The 20,326-nt window shown below is 40.4% G+C and overlaps 1 protein-coding gene across 1 annotated transcript in view; it reads left to right on the top strand.

Annotated features, from left to right (window-relative positions):
- The window catches only part of LOC117452519 (bone morphogenetic protein receptor type-1B-like), a 76,150-nt gene that overhangs the window by 31,864 nt on the left and 23,960 nt on the right, over window positions 1-20,326 (top strand). The window contains exon 3 of the mRNA XM_034091207.2: window positions 12,038-12,459. Within this exon, the coding sequence (XP_033947098.1) occupies window positions 12,354-12,459 (106 nt within the window). The 5' untranslated portion in view covers window positions 12,038-12,353. The remainder of the gene's footprint in view (window positions 1-12,037; window positions 12,460-20,326) is intronic.

Below are 20,326 nucleotides of genomic sequence, written 5' to 3' on the forward strand. Positions count from 1 at the left end.
CTAGTGTGGTGGGCAATGATGTGTGAATAAGTAAGTGTCTGGGTTGGTGTACATGTCTTTGTATCCGTGTGTGTCCATGTGTTCATGCAGGTGTTGGGGTTAGCGGCGGTTTGTAGGTCAACCCCTGCCCCCGGTGTCACCTTGCTCTGTTTGGCCCTAAACAGCCACCATAACAGGGCCTCTTCTCTCTTCTCTTCTCCTCTTTTCTCCTCTTCTCCACTTCTCTTCTCTCCTCTCCTCTTCTCTCCTCTTTTCTTCTCTTCTCTCCTCCTCTTCTCTTTTCTTCTATTGTCTTCTCTCCTCTTCTCTTCTCTCCTCTCCTCCTCTCCTCTTCTCTTTTCTTCTATTGTCTTCTCTCTTCTTCTCTTCTCTCCTCTCCTCTTCAGTTACTTGCTTATTCCTCTGTCTTTATCCAAACACTGATTTTATTTGTTGCATACAATTTAATATTATCATTCTGAAAATCATATATGCATATATTTGCAGATAATGTGTGTGTGTGTGTGTGTGTGTGTGTGTGTGTGTGTGTGTGTGTGTGTGTGTGTGTGTGTGTGTGTGTGTGTGTGTGTGTGTGTGTGTGTGTGTGTGTGTGTGTGTGTGTGTGTGTGTGTGTGTGTGTGTGTGTGTGTGTGTGTGTGTGTGTGTGTGTGTGTGTGTGTGTGTGAGTGAAGTGAGTGAAGTGAGTGAAGTGAGTGAGTGAGTGAGTGAGTGAGTGAGAGAGACAGATAAAGAGAAAGAGAAAGAGAAAGAGAGCGGGAGAAAGCATCAGTGAATAGGTCCAGCAATAGAGGCGGACATGTTTTATTAGGCTTCGCTATTCTTGGCTGAAGGAACAGTTGTCATTGGCCATGGGAACACGTGTTGCTCTTTTATTAGCGTAAGCTCACACTTTAGGTGGTCCTCCCAACCTATTCAATGCCAACTGAGTTAGTTTTGAATGGTTAATTAGGACTCCCAGAACCCAATGCTTGTAAATCATTGTCTCATGCCTTCACAGAAGAAAAGAAACAGGAACAACTTAAATTATTTACATGATTTGGTACACACCTTAACACGCAACTCTTACTCCTTTTGATTGCTAATATTTGGCTGCTAGTTGATCATATTCATACAAAGGCACCCATATAATCATAGTGATGGCTCAACATAAAAACAACTCTAGAGTCTTGCCATTTTTGCCCCATGACAGGCATGTGCCTCCTCCCCCTCCGCAGCTGAATGAACTCCTGTTGAACTTTGTGATGCTGCATTTTAAGCTTCCTCTTGTATTGCTTCCTTTTTTTGGCACAATCCATATATACCAATGTTTGATAAATGCTTAGTTTAGACTGTATGTTCCATAGTGATTTTATATAGATGTTTGTTAAATGCTTGTACTGCTACTTTTTGTATACCTTTTAAGAAAGACAAGGAGGGACTAAATATTTGTGATCCTACTTTTGCTACAAGCTTTTCAATACTTAAATTCAGTGTTTTAGCCAATACCATGAACAGACATTCCCTCAGCATAATTGCTTCAACTCATCAAATATATTCCTTAACTATTCACAGCTCGGACTGTTTTTAAAGACCAGCATGGAAAAACCTTATATTATCCAAAAGGTCAGTGCATTTAATTGTATGCCTGGATGAAGCACTGAGATGATCCTGTTACTTTAATCATGTTAAGGATCTAACCATCTGTGTTGAAAACCAAAACAAATGTTGTGGGTGGATGCAGATCGTGATCCTCAGTTTTTGTAAGCTGTTGCAGATTTATGAATCAGAAAAGTAGGCAGAACAAATATCCCACAGAGTAGGTGGGACATGCTGCTTTTTCTCGGCTCTCACTCGGGATTGTAGCTGCCACACGACTCTGCCGTCTGTTGCTTACTTTGTTACCTAAATGGGACATTTTTAACATTCCACCCTTTTGGTCATTCAGTCCCTTCTTTATTGCAGCTTTTGGGGGCCAAATTGATTTAGCTTCCTCTGTGACTGACATGGGTGTGTTCTTTTTTCAAATATAAACATTTAAAGTCCATTATTTCCCATCATTCAGCCACAAATCCCTTGAGCTAACTCATAATTCATTTGTCATTTCACATAATGGAAATAAAATGTAGCCTTAATTTGTGGTTTACTTTAATGTCTCTTTGCCTTAAAGCAAAATAACTGGATACCAATCTTATTGAAATCCTATTGCAAACATTGTATTTGCCAGATGGCTTAAACTCAGTCATTCATTTCAGATATACTTACAGTAAGCAGCTCAGAATAATTGACACATTTATGATATCATAATTACAGAGGTGGATTTCTGATAGTCATTCTCAGTTTTTGTATTACCTCGCCTTAACCACACCTACCCCTTTCAATGATTTAATGGGGTTGTAAAGTGATACAGTGAGTGGTTTCACAATGACAAAAACAAGCTGTAAAAGCCATTCCCAGTCTATCAATAGGCCTTCATTAGGTTTAAATGGCTTGACACCTACCCGCGTGTGTGTGTTCATGTCCGTGTGTGTGTGTGTAGTCGCAGTAACTTCAAATGGATAGCTCATGTTTCATTGTTAATACGTTTTCTCTGTAACTCATCCCCAAAACATGTGTATGTAATTGTTCTTATAGAGATGATGTGTTTTTATATGTTATTGTATATTAATGCATACTTGTATGTTTCTAAGCTAAAGAGAAACAAAGAAAGAGTAGAAAGTGTTAATTTTTTAAGCACATGTGCTCCTCAAGTCTAAGTAAATATCTTTAATGGGAGAGAGGACAGTGAGTTTGTTAATTATTTAAACAGGAACATTTTTAATTACAATGATTTTATGTTTGATCTCGGAAGATAATATCACAAAATGTTTTCTGAGCATCTTGGCCATCACATTATTTTAGATTGCATCAAATGTATACTTACCTCTTAAGATTTAAGAATGACAAACATTATTTTCCAAGTAATAAGTTGACAGGATCAGGGGAGTTTTCTTCTTGTAATTTGATTATTTTTCCTTTCTTCATGTGTAAAGGATTCTTCTTTTGACTCCTGTTTTCACTGTTGACTTTCATCCTGACTTGTCTTTGAGAACGGATTGTCTATCAGTGGTGTGGAGGGATTTTCTCCAAAGGTGAAAGGTCAATCAAGAACAAATCAGTGTTGAGGTCAGAGGTGGACCCGACAGGCTTATTCTCTGCTGCCACATCATCATCATCATCATCATCATCATCATCATCCCTCTACTCAATATACGTGTTATCCCTAGATAAACTAATTTCTTATTCAATCCCTTAGTTTTAGATGAGTCGTGGCGGATGTGTTTGTGACAGGAGTAAACAAAGGTTTTAGTGCGTCTCAGGCAAACAGCCTTTATGCTGAAGTTGTTTTGCAACTCAGGCTAAAAAGGTGTAGGACGCCCTTTTACTTCGCTCCTCTTCATCATGCTCTTTCGCTTCTCCACTCCAACCTCACACATTCCTCGGACCAGTTTTCTTGCACTCCCTATGTGGCTGCATCAATTAATCTTCACCAACTCCTTTGAGCTCCATCAAAAAAGCTTCCAACATGTACACATTTTGCAGGACAAATCCAATTTTGTAATCTAATTGACAAAGTGTATTCTAGGTTTTTTGGCTGCTTCTTTATCAAAATTATACTAAGAAGATGAGAGTACAAATGGACTATAATGGGAAAAGGAACTATACTCTCACACACATGTTCGCTCACTCCTTCATTGTGTCTCTCTCTCCAAAGACCATTCAGGCAGAAAGGATTGCTATGTAAATGCTCCAGTGAATAGGATTGAATGGACAGTCTTAAAGCAGATTATGTTAAACTGCTTGTTAGTTTAAAGACATGCTGAAGTGAATGGCTGGGGATTAGCAGATGTGCTGCTGTGCCACGGAGGTGTTTCCCTAAAATGTACTTAATCCCCGTCTGTTAGTCAGTTCCCACATCAAATAAAGGGATAAATGCTTCTAAAAGTAAACCAGGAAAAGTAAGGTGGCCTTTAAATGCGCTGTGGCAGATGGAAATCACAGAGCGGAGATGATGTATTTGAAAAATAAATAAGTCTGTATGGTAAACCACAAGTATGCCTATATATTCTACTTTGTTAATGCTGAGTCCATGTAACCACAACGCTGTATGGCTTTTCCAATACATGCATAAAATAGCGTACTTTTGGAGGTAAAGCGGTTTCACTGGAAAGCAGAACAAGTCTTTAGAATCTCACATTGTATTTAACCACCACTATTACGGTAAAAAACAGATATCTCAACTTAAAAGAGGATCCTAAGGATTTAGCATTTAACTTTTATAAAATTGTATTATTCACATTAGACAGATATAAATGAAAAGTATCCAAATCAATGTAACAGAAACAGATTAAATATTTGTTTCTTTATAGAGGCGAAGTCACGCCCATCTACTTCCGGTCCATGGGACCTTATTTCAGAAAAAATATGGATTGAAGTCAATGGAGAGAGAAAGATTATCTTTCGATCCCGTTTGAATTGTGCCACGAATTACACATGTATGATGTTTGTCAATCTTTAAAAATAATTTCTATGTAAAAAAAGTCACAGTTTGTCTTAAAACTGTTGAAATATAAGACTATGAAATATACGCAACTAGAAAGACTACAAATCCCAGAATCCCAGTCCCGCATGCTGGCTCTTACGGAACCGACTAACTTGGGATGGGTATCGTTTGAAATGTATCAATTCCGATTCTGCTTATCGATTCCGGTTCTTATCGATTCCCCGTTTCGATTCCAAAATTGTAAAAGAAAGAGGTCAAACGTTTAGATAACAAAAATATCTTTATTTTTTTAAGCTTTAACTGACATTTTTACAAATAAAAAATATACATGCAATACGCCTATCTACTTCCGGTCCATGGGACCTTATTTTGGAAAAATTATTGATTGAAGTCAATGGAGAGAGAAAGATTATCTTTCGATCCCGTTTGAATTGTGTATTGCACAATAGCTGTGCTTTATTTTAACTGAGCTATGCCTGTGGCAAGCTATTAACAGGCATTACACTGTGCCTTGTCTTTTTATTTTTTAGTGTAGTGGAGCATCACTTTAGAGCGTTTACCGCGATCCATCTTTGGTGTTAGTGACTGAGCTCGTGAACTGTCTACGGGAGGGCGGGGGGAGCCTCGTTGCGGAGAAACTGTGGACCTCTGTCGCCGCAACTTACATGATGCCATTTAAAAAAATGAAGGGCGGTGCCGGCCGTCAACGGCCCGCTGACGACCGGCCGTTCTGTGATTCTCCAGAACACACAGATGGCCAGTCCTCCCTTACCCCTAGTTTCCACTGGGTCCGTCTGCGGCGCGTTACGGGCGCGTTGCGGCTATGCCGCGGCGTCCGCAAGGATCGTGGCCACTCTAGTCAATGGGTGCTATTCCACCAGACGCACCGCGTTACGACTCAGAAGCGTCCCAGAAGCGTCTCGCCGCAAATAAAAAATATACAAATAAAAAATATACATGCAATACGCCTATCTACTTCCGGTCCATGGGACCTTATTTTGGAAAAATTATTGATTGAAGTCAATGGAGAGAGAAAGATTATCTTTCGATCCCGTTTGAATTGTGTATTGCACAATAGCTGTGCTTTATTTTAACTGAGCTATGCCTGTGGCAAGCTATTAACAGGCATTACACTGTGCCTTGTCTTTTTATTTTTTAGTGTAGTGGAGCATCACTTTAGAGCGTTTACCGCGATCCATCTTTGGTGTTAGTGACTGAGCTCGTGAACTGTCTACGGGAGGGCGGGGGGAGCCTCGTTGCGGAGAAACTGTGGACCTCTGTCGCCGCAACTTACATGATGCCATTTAAAAAAATGAAGGGCGGTGCCGGCCGTCAACGGCCCGCTGACGACCGGCCGTTCTGTGATTCTCCAGAACACACAGATGGCCAGTCCTCCCTTACCCCTAGTTTCCACTGGGTCCGTCTGCGGCGCGTTACGGGCGCGTTGCGGCTATGCCGCGGCGTCCGCAAGGATCGTGGCCACTCTAGTCAATGGGTGCTATTCCACCAGACGCACCGCGTTACGACTCAGAAGCGTCCCAGAAGCGTCTCGCCGCTGGGCTCCGCTCGAAATAGGATTGAAGTCTATTTTTCGACACCACGCAGCCGTAAGGTAATGTCGGAACGGTGACAGCATCCGGCCCACCCCCCAAAACCGGTTCCTTCTCCTCCCCCCATCCCTCCTCTGTAGTCTTTCCAGTAGGAGAATAAAGGCCAGCGTTCTCCTTCGGTTTACAGGCACTGTGTAAATTATATAGAATAATTATGATGAATGCTTTTTTTTTTTACCACTAAAATACAGCAACCCATTTTTGATTCATGTTGTTTGTAACTGGACTTACAATTATTATTAATTATGTCTGCAGTCTACAACACAACAAAATAGGAAATAACAATAAACACCATTTAAACAGACACAAAAATAAACCATTTAACTACGTAGACTACTTACTTTCTTGTAGAAGTACAAATGTCCAGGAAATATGCCCAAATCAACAAGAACTGCGAGCCGGCAGACACGACGCTCCGCTTCCATAATGCTTCTGAAACGCTCGTGAAATGCGCCCGGTAGGGTATGACGCCGGAGGAGGCCGGACCAAAACCGCGGCGCAGCCGTAACGCTCCGCAGACGGACCCGGTGGAAACTAGGGGTTACCCTGGCTGTATTCCGCCGGGTCACCACGGCGCAGACGGACCTGGTGGAATACAGGGTCTACCGCGTTTAGGAACCGTTAAGCAGAACCGAAAGTGTATTTTGTATGGGTACTCCTTCAACTCCTGAACAACAACAAAAAGCCCGCGTTTTATCCAGTTTGTACACAACGATGGAGAAACTTAACAAGCAGCAGTTGTCCACTGAAGAGACCAGCTACCTACTGGGAATATGGTCTTCCGAAGAGGTACAGAGGAAGCTGGAGCACAATCGGCCATTGTTGTTGTCGGTGTCAGCTGTGAGGGGTTTCCGCGCGGTTTGGCTTTATGAAGCAGGCACGCAAACGGTTACGTCATGACGCAATGACGCAGCACCAGTCGGACTCTGGGCGGTGTGAAAAGAGCCGGAGCTAAACCGAAGAACCGGTTCTGAACCTGAAAAGCTCTAGCACGGAGCTTGAACCAGAGTTGCGTTGGTGTGAATGAGGTAAGCCTCCCCTTTTGTGTATGTACAGCTCTCAACATGCCCAGACTTGTATTGATTGTCACCTCTTTAAATACTTTTCTCCTCATTCTGAAAGAAAGAAGTGAAATGTGCTAACGTGACGGCCGTCTTGGTGTGTGGTGCGAGACGTAGTTCATGTTAGAACGGGGTACAACAATACTGGACTCAAATGGGACGACTCATATTTTAATGAGAACAATAAAACAAAGTTATAACAAAAAAAAAAATCACTCTTGCGAGGACAAAACAAAACTTCTTGATTTCAAACAAAACTCTCGTCTCTGGACATAGAAGCACACTGAAACAAGACGAACTGGCGCAAGACAAAGGGAGACAAGGACTATTTAAACATGAGGGAATTGGGAACAGGTGGAAACAATCAGGGGCGGGGCAGACATTGACGATGGCGGAAAAACACCCAAAGTGAGGAAGTAACAGGACCTGAAGAGAAAGACAAGAGGTAAGTACAAAATAAAACAGGAAATGGGAAAACGAGACATGAAATGAAACCTGGAGACTTGACTAGAGATGACATACATAAAATAGACCGACAAGACGTGAAGTAACAAGAAAACCTGACTCTACATAGAAACCTGATTAGACTTGGAATTACATACCCGACTAAACATGAAATGACAGACATAAAATAAACACCACTAACACAATTGACGAGACACCACAGTTCATTGAGCGGTTTCACACAAGAAATGTGTTACTTCAGTTTTTTTTTTTGACTTGCAAAATAAAACGGGATCGAAAGATAATCTTTCTCTCTCCATTGACTTCAATACATACTTTTTGTTACGGTGTGTGAAGCAGGTAGGACCCAAATGCAGATTAACGTGAAAATTCCTTTATTTCAAGGCTAGGCTATACTAACAAAGACAGAACAGAACACTCACCGACGAACTAGTCATGACACAAGACGAACCGACAAAGACAGACAGAAAAACCAGAACTTAAATACACACAAGACTAATCATACAAACAAGACACAGGTGAGGAGGGAGGAGAAAACACAGGGACACCAGGTGAACACAATCGGGTAATAAGACACACCAGGAAAACTAACGACAGGGAACCACAGACAGATTTAAACAAGACAAAACGCAGACAGAAAACCAAAAACAGATCTAGACAAGACAAAACACCATAAAGACAGATTGTGACACTTTTTCCGAAATAAGGTTCCATGGAGCTCCCCCGGAAAGGGAGGGTCTTCGCCTCTCTATTTTCCAGACATTTCTTTACCTTGTGAAAACATGGTGCCAACTTTACCCACGCTGCAATTAAAACACTTAACCACAGTTTGGTCCTATATTTGGATGTGCTATGCTAGTAAGAGCATTTTATTAACAGCTGCTAAACTCAGCCACCAAGATCTTGGAAATTCGCTTTTTTCTAACTCCGCACACCAAGATAGGTTTTTTTTTTTCAAATTGATGTCTTCTGCTCCAACCGGTGCTTGAAGATATGTAAATGTGTCATTACTCAAGCTGCTTCATCTGGAGTCACAAATGTTTAGGATCACTTTTTAACATTTACAGCAGTACTCCGATGTGTAAAATCTGTGGAATTGCCCTTTGACTTAGAAAACTGGCCTCTTTTGTTAAATGGCAATATATTTTCAGGTAATCCATTAGGTTTATTTTACTTGGGATTCAGAACGTTTTCTGCATCAGTAAAGGAACAACTGTCCGTTCTGGACTATTTTAAATCTAAAGATATACAAGGATCTGATGTTGTAACATGTTGTTGTCTGGGAACTGCAGCTCTGCAGTAGATACCAGTGAAAATGAGAGGAGAATCAGCCATTTGGAAAATTAAATGTCTGTACTCTCTAGACCTAGCAGTGGTGGAGTCTTACCTTGATTTACTTTGATTATTTTGAACAAAAATGCAAAACCCTCTCAGAATGTAAACACCACTCACCAACATAATGTGTTTTTCATTTGTACAACCACAGCAACATTCTGCATCCTGAAGACTTTCGTTTAAGTGTTGACACTGAAAGCTGCTGACATGTAAAGTTGTTGTGTTATGACATGGCTGTCAAAAATGATGTGTGAGTGAATGCTAACAAGAGATTATATTGACCCCCAGCATTTCAGACACACATCATCTAAATCAAGGGAAACTTGAATACCTTGAGCATATGAAAAACAGAAGAAACACAGCTGCTTTAGATTCCAATGAATTAACAACATTATTTTGGACCTAAACTAAAAATATGTTGCATTGTTATGCTTCAGGCCTCCTTTTACCTCACTTTGATCCCTTCTGTCTATCACTGGGCTTTTCTTCCCATACACCTTTTCCCTCCTGGTCCTTTTCCCTCTTCGGTCCAAAGGTCACCATCCTCAAGGTACATTCTCAGCCCATCAGACATCTTTCTTTCAAACCTCCTCAGACAACCATCATCCTTCCCTGATCTTTCCTTTTGTTTTTCCTTTCAGCAGCATTTCTCTGGTTTTCTTTCTCTTTCAGTTTTACTGCTCATCCTTCACTTGTGACAGTCCTAGCCATTCATCATAGGCCCAGCATGAGGGTGACACTATGGAAGAATACTGTGTGTGTGTGTGTGTGTGTGTGTGTGTGTGTGTGTGTGTGTGTGTGTGTGTGTGTGTGTGTGTGTGTGTGTGTGTGTGTGTGTGTGTGTGTGTGTGTGTGTGTGTGTGTGTGTTTGGCTCCAGCCGGCAATCTTAAAGTAACTGTTTCTAAAGGGGTCATTCCTCAATGTGCATATGATATCCTCTACCAAATCACTACAGACATTCATTACTCACTCACACACACACACACACACACACACACACACACACACACACACACACACACACACACACACACACACACACACACACACACACACACACACACACACACACACACACACACACACACACACTGCTTCACAGCAGGGATTGGGGGCAAATGCTGTCACAGTCTTTGAATGGCTTCCCGTGGTTAGAAATGCTTGAAATGACATTCTGTTTCACTGGAGGAGGGGAGTGGGAAAGAGAAAGGTGGAGGGGGAGGGCAGCAAGTTTGTTAGTTGCAAAACAAAGTTAACATATGCAGCATGAAAAGCTGTTTGATTTTTGTCTTCATTAACTTTACCATAATTCAGAGGGAGTTACAGTATATAAGGTCTGCCTAAGAAATAATTGTCCAGTCAAGTCTATTGTTACATAGGATTATTGACAACATTATGTGTAAAATAAGGTTTTTCTTGTCACTACAGGTAGCAGGACAGTCAATGATTACTTAATTGGCTGAAAGACATTGCTTAACATGTATCTATTCTTTTTTAATTCAGATCAAGACATCAAATTGGTACAACATACATACTTTATTCTTAATCTTCCTATGTGCTCTGTCTATAACTTGCTTAGTAACTGAAACATTTACATCATTTATATTTTGCTTTGAAAATGGAATGTGGATATATTTTCCACATGACACAGAAGTGACAGGAATGTAAGTTAGTGTTAAGGTCGGTGTGGGAAAGGGGCTTCAGAGAGGAGGGGAGACAGACGATGAATAGGGCAGGACTGTTTATTTATGAAGTGATTTTTCCTCTCATCGAGGAGCGAGGTAGCGAGGCCGCCATTGTTTGCCACTAATGAACAAAATGAATGAGTGTGAGAAAGAAAAGAAGAGCAAAGAACAAGGGTGGCTACAAACAACAGATATTAACATGAAAACAAAAACTGTTCTGCCCTGTCCATTTAACCTTGAAAAGTACAAATCAGCATGTTGTGTTGGTGGAAAAACATAGCTGATTATTTAGTGCTGTTTCTGGTCTGTAATGCGTTCTGCTAAAAAGGATCCCATCACAGTTTTGTCTCCAGTAAATGCCTTACAGGCAAGAGGATAGCTCTGAAAAGGAAATGGTACATTAGAGTGTCTAAACCCGTTTATTTATTAGTATGATAGCTCCAGGCAAAGGTGATGTAATCTCTAACAGCTCCTTTAAAGTGTCTCTTTCAGCTACCTAATGTCTTAACAGCACACCACGTGGAGAGACGTGTAGTCTGACATTTCCCCTGAATCCAAATGTCTTTATATCAAATGTATGTTTTTAATTTGTCAAAACACCATTATCTCATGTCCTAAAAAAAATCTTAGGCAAGGATATTCAAGAAAAATGTTTTTAATGTGTTACTTTGTACAGACCTTTGGCTCATTTTGACACAAAAAAACGTTTGTATAGGCTTGCTGGGGTCTGCTCCCAGACTACGACATACAGACATACTAAGAACACTATTAATTTAGCGTTCACTTTTGAAATATACTCTGTTTTACCACACCTTAGGTAGGCCCCTTGCTCATAATTAATTTGACACTTGGGCTGCTGCTGATGATATGAACAGACTTTCACAGAGTTCACACTGGAAGCCACTTTTCTAATCATACGCTGAACATATTATGATCGAATATCTACGGTTAGGTAACACATGGACTCACTGTCACTATGTGAAGAAATCTTAGATTTCTTACTGTGTTATGTTTTTCCTCTGTCTTTTTTTCCCCCCTTGTTTAAAGAATTCATGCAGAAATAAAAAGTGGAAACAGTTCTCTGTAAGCTGTTAAAGGCACTGAATCCCCCAAATCCTGCTGCTTGTTTTCAATATCCTCCTCACCCTCCTCCTTTTCTTTCTACTAAACCCCATCTTGTTCCTGTCTGCTCCCTGCCCCCGTTTTCTTTCCACCCATATCCTCCCTCGCTGTGTGTGTGCGTGTGTGTGAGTGGGTCAGCCGCCCCTATAGGCAAGTGAAGTAAACTCCCCCCTTTTGTCTCTCTCTCTCTCTCTCTCTCTCTCTCTCTCTCTCTCTCTCTCTCTCTCTCTCTCTCTCAGCTGGGCTGCTTCTGTCAGAACGGGTTGGAGTCAATCAACTGCAACTGCTACCGCCGCCGCTGGTGTGTTTTGTGGTGTGGACTTTCTCACGTTGCGGTGGACACACACACACACACACACACACACACACACACACACACACACACACACACACACACACACACACACAGGAGCTTAATCGCCCAATACTCCACCTCTCTCTCTCTCTCCCTGGCACTACACACTCCGAGGGAGAGGCAGTGTGTGAGCTGCGGACCCTGCCGTGTGGACTGTATTGAATAGAGGAGAAGAGAGGAGCGCAGTGGCAGACTCTACCATGCCAGTGCAGGGAGAAAGACTGAAGCGCTGTCTCTCTCTCTGTCTCTGGAGCCGGAGTCCTCTGCTGTTGCTTGGACTGTTCTCTCTTCACGCACAAGCACAGGGTGAGTAACTGCAAAGCCTCTCTGTACTCCTCAACATAGTGGCTGTTTTTACTTAGCTTTGCTCTGAAGTTGCTCTGATGCAACTCCTCAAAAATGTGTGAGATTTCCTTTTTCACCTAAACTTTCTTATTTAGTCAGTTCTTCCTGAACACAGTATGGTTGTTTTTTTTCACATGTAGAATCGTATTTTGTGGAAACATGTATGGTACTTTAACAAGTTTCCATTTAAAACTTTGCTCTGCAGTGTCTTAAAGTGTCAGTTTAAGGAATCAGCTCCAAAATGTAGCAACTGGTGTAGCCATGATCCTGATCATAAGACAGGTTGTTTTGCATCAAGGAAATGTTTTGTTAAAGTGTAACATGTCTCCATCAGGATTTTATCAGCTCAAAAAAGGCACAGCTGATATACAATCTTTGCGAATTTGAGACTAAAGCATTTTCCAAAACACTATTATGTCGTAAGCAGACACTCATGAATTTGATATCATATTGATATGGTTAGTCAAGAGGTTTTTCTACTGGCCATAGAAAACTACATTGAGTTAAATTGTAAGTTGGACTGTGACAATTGATTATTGATTTTCTTATCACTTTGAATTTCAAACGTTTACAAGTTTTATATATTGCTGGGACAATAGGTTTCATATCTTTCTGTGTATTTGCTTTATCCTTCAAACAGATAGAGAAATATATTGTCATGGAGCGACATTGTTTCCGTCAGTCGCATCAGCCGCTTGTCTGTGACCATGTTTGGTATCTGGAGTGTGATTGGCGAGGTGTTGGAGAGAGAGAGTGTCAGATTTAATAGTCTGTTATGTTTAGTGCCGTGATGTGTGTCATTAAGGTTTGACACTGCACCTCTGTTGTATTTCCAGCATTGGTTTAACTATGGCACAGAGGCTCTATAGATGATCCTGATTGATAAAAATCATTGGAGGAATTGAAACATTAGTGTGTCCTGTTATGTTCAGGTTTGGACTCTTATTTCTGAAGAGTGATAGCATCCGTGCCTATTTTTTGTTACTGTCTTTATTGTTGGTCTATTTAAAGTCATCGGAGATTGTTTCAGCTGGAGCCCTGAAGTTAAGCCAGCAGAGTCTCATACCTCATACTAAGTTTGCTATGTGCTGAGGTCATGCTGCGACCTCTGGCTGGACGTCACCCCCTCTTTCTCGTCCATCTTTCCTGTCATTGTCACAGTCTTAGTCGGCTTTCCTATGGAGTCCATGCTGTGTTACCAGTTCTCATTTACTCCCTTTGCTTGCATTTACTGTGTTAACCTTTTTAACCGAGCCTTTAAAGGAATTACATTTTGAATACCATGGACATTAAAGCATTTGCACTGCACACATGAGTACACAGGAACACAAATGTAAAAATTGCCAGAGTGTTTGAGAGTCATGGTCATACTGGCTGCTCTGTGCAAGAAGCTGCAGCCACAGCTGCCCAAGAAGAAGACATATGTGAAATCTGACAAAAAGTTGGAGCTGTACCAAGTTTTGTTCTTGTTTGTGTTAAACTGCTAAAAAGCCTTTTCTATTGAAACTTTAAATATAAATGAATAGTGACTTCATATTTTATTAGAAAATGCACATTTGTTTCCCCCCACTTTCTATCTTTCACAAATTGTATTGCTGCAAGTGCTGCAAGTGCTGCATATGGGACATATAATACATCTCCATAAGTGCAGTTTTAGTGTGAGGAGTTGGGATATGTAATGTTGTAGTTGATATAAATAACAGTTTAACATTAATTGGCCATTGTAGACTAGTAAAATAAATGTAGCGCTCCTATTATTCAAAAGATCTGACTTAAATCAAAAACACAAATGTGTTTATCTGAGCACATGTTTATTCATTCTTAACCCTATATTTTCACATTACCATCTCTGTTAATTCATACTTAAAAATAATATTGTCATGTGTTGCATTTCGCTAGATAATAGAGTCTTAAAAATGTCCAGATGATAGTGCATCATTGTCATTGTGGATGAGCACCAAGCTTGGTCTCAGCGGGAAAAAAAAAATCCAGATTTTGAAAGAAGTGATCAGCTTAGGTATTTCATTTTTGTATCACTCTCTAGATGCTCCTAACAGTTAAAACAGGTTTACTTTAGCAGTTTTTAAATAGTTTAAACTTTATAGAAATAGCATTTTGCCCTGAGGTCGGGGTTAGCAACAGCCTTTATTCATTGATTGACACAAGGTTGATTGATTGGACCAGCCATATGCTCCTTCATTGGTTGACAGCAGATGATTGATTGTCCTGGCAACCAATATAACTGTGCCTTAAAGGGCAAATGTTTGTTTTGAAAACTGTATGAAAATATAAGATGGAGCAGGTGGACAGAGAGGATTTTATTTATCAGGATTATCTGATCCTTACTTTCTCTGCCTCTCCCTGGCTGTGTTCCCACTGTTTATTTCCACTCTCCCAGCCTAAACTGCACATGGATGGTTGGTAGGGTGAATGGGAGTCTAGACTTGGTCAGCTAATGTTTCCTGGTCCTATAGCCACAGGTGAACTGGAGTCATTACAGGTCTTTAGACAGGCAGTAGACAACTATGGTGTTGTGTCTACATCAAGGTCACAGTTTGCCTTGCAGCATATCCATGACGTTGTCTCAATCAAATAAAGTACAATGTGTTCATTATTTTCAAGGAGAAATGAGAGCATTGGGAATGTGCACACTTACGCACACTCACACACACATACAGTCTCTGTGACCTTCCACCTATGCCAGGCTGCAATCTTCAATGTGAGTTCTGGGAAGTGAGGAGTGAGCGTGATATCTTACATTTCATTGTCCTTGGTGGAAATAAGCACCGCTGTATCAGTTTTCACAGTCAAAGCTTTGCCAGTTGCTTTGCTTTTGTCACTGTTCGCTAATGAGACTCTGTTACTCTCCGCAGAATTTCAGAATTTTCAGATTTTCAGATTTAGTTTTTGTGTAAAACAATGTTTTAAGTTTGCAAAAAAATATTTGGAAACATCTGTGTGCCTCATCTGTTCTCCCTCTCTGTCACTTAACACCTGCTTGATAAAGATGATGTTGTTTCTGATTTGCATGCCTGATTAGCACTGACCTTCGCCCACAGTGAAATGGATGCTTCTCATCATCTTAAAAAGCACTCAGTTTAGTTTATAGAGGGGGTTCTTAGCTCTCAAGAAGATATTGACAAAACTTTAATACTTGAGGAACACTGACTCAGACATTTCTAGCAGGAAATGCAGTTTTGAGGAAAGAGAAGCAGAAGGCGTGAAAGCTGAGTCAATGTATCAAACTGATGGTGGAGCGCTCTGCTCCTCAGCCTTAAAGCTTCCTGGCAGGATGTGTTGAGTTCCCTTGCTAGAAACAGATACCTTATCAGAACTACATATATGCTGGCTCTGAAACTGAAACACAGCTGTAAGGCGTTGCTGACTGTTTGTTAAAAACTATTTATTGGTGTCCTGAGGTAAACCTCCAACTTAGATTTATCCTTTTTTCATCTTCCTTGCAGCCTGTCCTCCTACAAAAAACGACCATATAGGCCGATTGTTCATGCCCTTATTACGACCCAGAGACACGTTTTAAAGTGTATGTTGTTTCTTACACAACATACTTAAGAAACAACATGCTCCCGGCCCGTTCATTGCAAACGCTCCGGAGGGACGTTTATTCACAAATAACCCTCTGGAAAATCCTAAATTGTGGAATAGTTTGGCCATTAAAATGCTTTTTGATTCGATTTCTGGCGAGAAGTGTATATTGTTTTCTTAGAATCCACGTCCAGTCGATGTGTAGGATCTACACATTGATAGATATTACGAAGATGATTTGAGGTCTCACCAGGATAACGTGTATGCAACTTCCATGTAAAGTTAGCGTGGGTGAAAACAGTTTTTACGGTCTCGAAGTTTTCATAATAAAACTGGATAATCCGCCTCGCTTTACAAACCCCGTGATTAGTCATCAAGCCCTGTGATTGGATGTTGGAGTGGCAGTGCGACAAGGTTACGCTGAGCGTCACAGCTCTATGAAATGGAATGGAACCACGGCAGACTTTCCAAAACTGGAATTGGACGGGTCCAGCCCCCGGCGCCGGCAAGTGCCAAAATAAACTATGCAATATATTGGACGTTAAGTACTTTGTCAGACTTCATATTTCTCTGTGGATAACCCCAACGTTTTTTCTTACTCAAAAGAAGACCTTAACTTAAAGTATTCTTTAATGTTTAAATAAAGCCTTATTAGTTTGTCTGTTTTGCACATCCTCCTGTTAATATCTTTCAATGTCCTGCACTAAACTGTTTTATTGTAGAGATCACTACAGTATCTTCTTGATATTTTATATTCTATATTTCTATCATGCCTTCTATTTTCCCCCAATTTTGTATGTAGGCTACTCTTAATATTTAAATGTTTTCATCAAATAAAACGTATTCAACAACAAAATTCAATAACGTGCTTTAACCACTAGGCGGTGCGGGTTAAAAAAACAGTGGTGGAGTTAATAAAACATAATAATATCAAACATAATATGACTTAACTTTATTGTGAAATTAAAACAGAACGGTAAAGGAAAATACTCAGTTTCAGTCTCTCGATTTGAAGCTTATGCATTGTACCATGAACCTATAGACCTGTAACAGTCAACTGCATGAGGAGTTGGAAAGGTAGTAAATAATATCTTTAAAAACTACAAAAAAGTCCCTTTCTATCAGCTGTGCACCGTTATGGTGTAAATATAGCCTATCTACGAATTGGATCAAATATAAAAGTCAGCCGAATTAGTGTTGATACTGCAAGGAGACGTATTGTGTGAAAATAAATGGAAGATGTTGTTTAATTGCTAATATATTTATGATCCATGTCACATACTCAGTTTTGGCGGCATTTCTTACAGTTTGTCAAAAGATCTTCTGATCAGGGCTCTAAATAAATATCTACGGCAGATATGTAATATTTAATGCAGCCGAACCGTGTATTACAATGCCGTTATGTGATGACTTCCAAAGAGAAAAGCAAGAACACTCGGAATAAAGTATTATTAATTAATTTTTTTATGTTTTTCCGATTTCACATCGCATAAACACCATATCCCGACATGCATTGCGGCTAAAAAAATTGATGAAAAAAGAAAGGTGTCTCTCAGAATCGAAAGAGAAAAACCTATGGGAAAAACACAAAAGCATTGTACACAATTTAAACCAATAAATGTCGTATAATTAACAAGGATAAACTGATGTTTTTTAGTTGATGAGTACTGCAGATATCACTGTTAAATCATTTGATCATTGGTTTTATTATGAAAACGTCGAGACCGGAAATACTGTTTTCAACCCGTAACTTTACATGGAGGCTGCCGCATACCTCAAATCATCTTCGTAATATCTATCAAACTATAGATCCTACATATCGACTGGACGTGGATTCTAAAAGTACAATATTCTTCAACACAGCTGGGGCCACAAACCGGGGGTCCCTGAGTAGGGGAGGCTTAACAAGGCGAGACCCATAAGGCTAATGTGGGGCAGGAGTTAAGGATATAAGGGCTCAGAGACAAAGCATGACATAAATATAAGTCCCTGTTATGTGATATTTGAAAAGGTCCTATGTTGTGTGTTTGAGAGGAAAAAAAGTGATCTTGAAATTACCTCTAAAAGGTGGAAGGTAAGGGAGGTGAGGAGGGTTTGGGACTGAGGGGTTTTACATCCTGTAATGGATACAGATTCAGTAAATTCTATACCAGTCAGATTACCGGTCTGGCCCTGACTTCTTAAGACACAGCTGGAGCAGGGGACTAACATGTCTTTGTCTGTTTGTAAGAGAGGGAGAGATAGTGGGTGAGGAAGAGAGATTTTTGAATACAATGAAAACGTTTTTTGGTCTGTTTTTGTGATGATCATTAAGAGGAAGTAACACCATTTAAAACAAGCATTTAAAAATAAACATTGTAGCTACAGAAATATGTCAGCATAGAGAGAAACAAATTCAAAAAAACATATACATTTTTTCTTTATTGTTTTCATTAATACAGAGTTTTTTAACTGCTCACTCTATCTTTAGCTCAGGCAGTATTACCCTCAGTTTGCAGCTTTGTCATAGTGCTCATTTATAGCTATTGTACAGTGTCTGCCAGGGCATTTAGAAGAAGCAGTAGTAGCACTTTGTTTCTTAAGTACTTAAATTGTTGTGTTTGTTGTTGTGACCTACTGTGTGTGCCGTGTGCTCTGGGCACAGAACAGTACAATGCAGTGCTGTGATGGACAAATAACAGGTGAGACGGAGCAAAGCTGGCTGTCACAGTGCACTGGGACTACAGGGCTTAGTGTTTTCCATGCACTTGCACCCCCCCCTTATTACCAAGACACCTGGAACATTGTTTTGGATGTGGAAGGTTGATCGGGGAGAGAAACTATGCATTATTTTTGTTTGTTACCAGGACTTTAAATAAATCACTTGAAATAATGACGTTGAAAAGGCCCTATAATTGTAGGTATTAGTTAATAATATCATAGGAAAATGAAATACAAAAAGAGAGCGAACAAAACTGCTACTTTAATAAATATTGCAGCGAAAATAAATACATTCACAGACTGTAATTTAGGGTAATGGGTGTCTGTCGAGATGCCCACTTCAAACCAAATGGCTTCGCTATACAGACAATCATTATATGCTATGATAAGTGCCTAATGGCTTTCCAGATGGAGGTGAATGTTGAATGTGTGTGTGAGTATATGTGTGTATGTGTGCTTGTGACGCGCCTAGACGACAGCATGTTTGTCCAGTGAGATAGTACAGAGGAGGCCTGGAGCCCGCTGATGGGTGATATGTGACTTAGTTAATGTGAAGCTAATCATACGGAGGAGACAGTGGGACGCATACAACTATAAACACATGCACACTTACACAAACACACTCTCAAACAAAGCAGGGACTCACACACTGGTTTTCACTCATACCACACATTATGCACACATTAATAGGAAACACATTAATATCATTCCACAGGCTCTCTCTCACTCACACACACACACACACACACACACACACACACACACACACACACACACACACACACACACACACACACACACACACACACACACACACACACACACACACACACACACACACACACACACACAAGCTGTAAATGGATGGAAAGTGACTGTTTAAGCCTGTGGAGATGACTGAGACGCCACAGACCAGAACTCTGGGAAATAAACACATGGCAGCTGTAATGTTAACACCATCAACCCTCCCTCTACACGCACACACAAAAACTCTCTCTACTCCCACAGTCACGCAGCAAGGCACTCACCTACACACTGATGTGTTCTCATCATCTGACGTCTCAAATACAGATTTTTTTTTTTCATTTATCATTGAGCCAAAGCAATCATTGTAGCTATTAGTTCTGCATGACAGCAATATTGTGTATAAGTCACGGTGTGTGTGTGTGTGTGTGTGTGTGTGTGTGTGTGTGTGTGTGTGTGTGTGTGTGTGTGTGTGTGTGTGTGTGTGTGTGTGTGTGTGTGTGTGTGTGTGTGTGTGTGTGTGTGTGTGTGTGTGTGTGTGTTTCCTATTAATGTATTTAGCTTTTTACCACTGCATGCTTTGTCAGAAGAACTAAAGGATGATGGGAGCTACAAAGATGCAGAAGTTTAAGTTTAACACTAGAACCGCCAACGGGTACATTTTACCCGCAGCTGTTTTTTTATTGTATGTAACTTTTTTTCAATAAAATATTAACGTCTCCCAGTCCGTGACTTTTCCTGAAAGTGTGTTATGTAACACCCTGTGTTGTTAAAAATGGTCAATATGAAGTCAGATTGAAAAAATCGCGAAAAAAATGGATATTTATACCTATTTCCGCCA

Source organism: Pseudochaenichthys georgianus, chromosome 9, assembly GCF_902827115.2.
Source record: "Pseudochaenichthys georgianus chromosome 9, fPseGeo1.2, whole genome shotgun sequence".
Classification (NCBI taxonomy): domain Eukaryota; kingdom Metazoa; phylum Chordata; class Actinopteri; order Perciformes; family Channichthyidae; genus Pseudochaenichthys; species Pseudochaenichthys georgianus.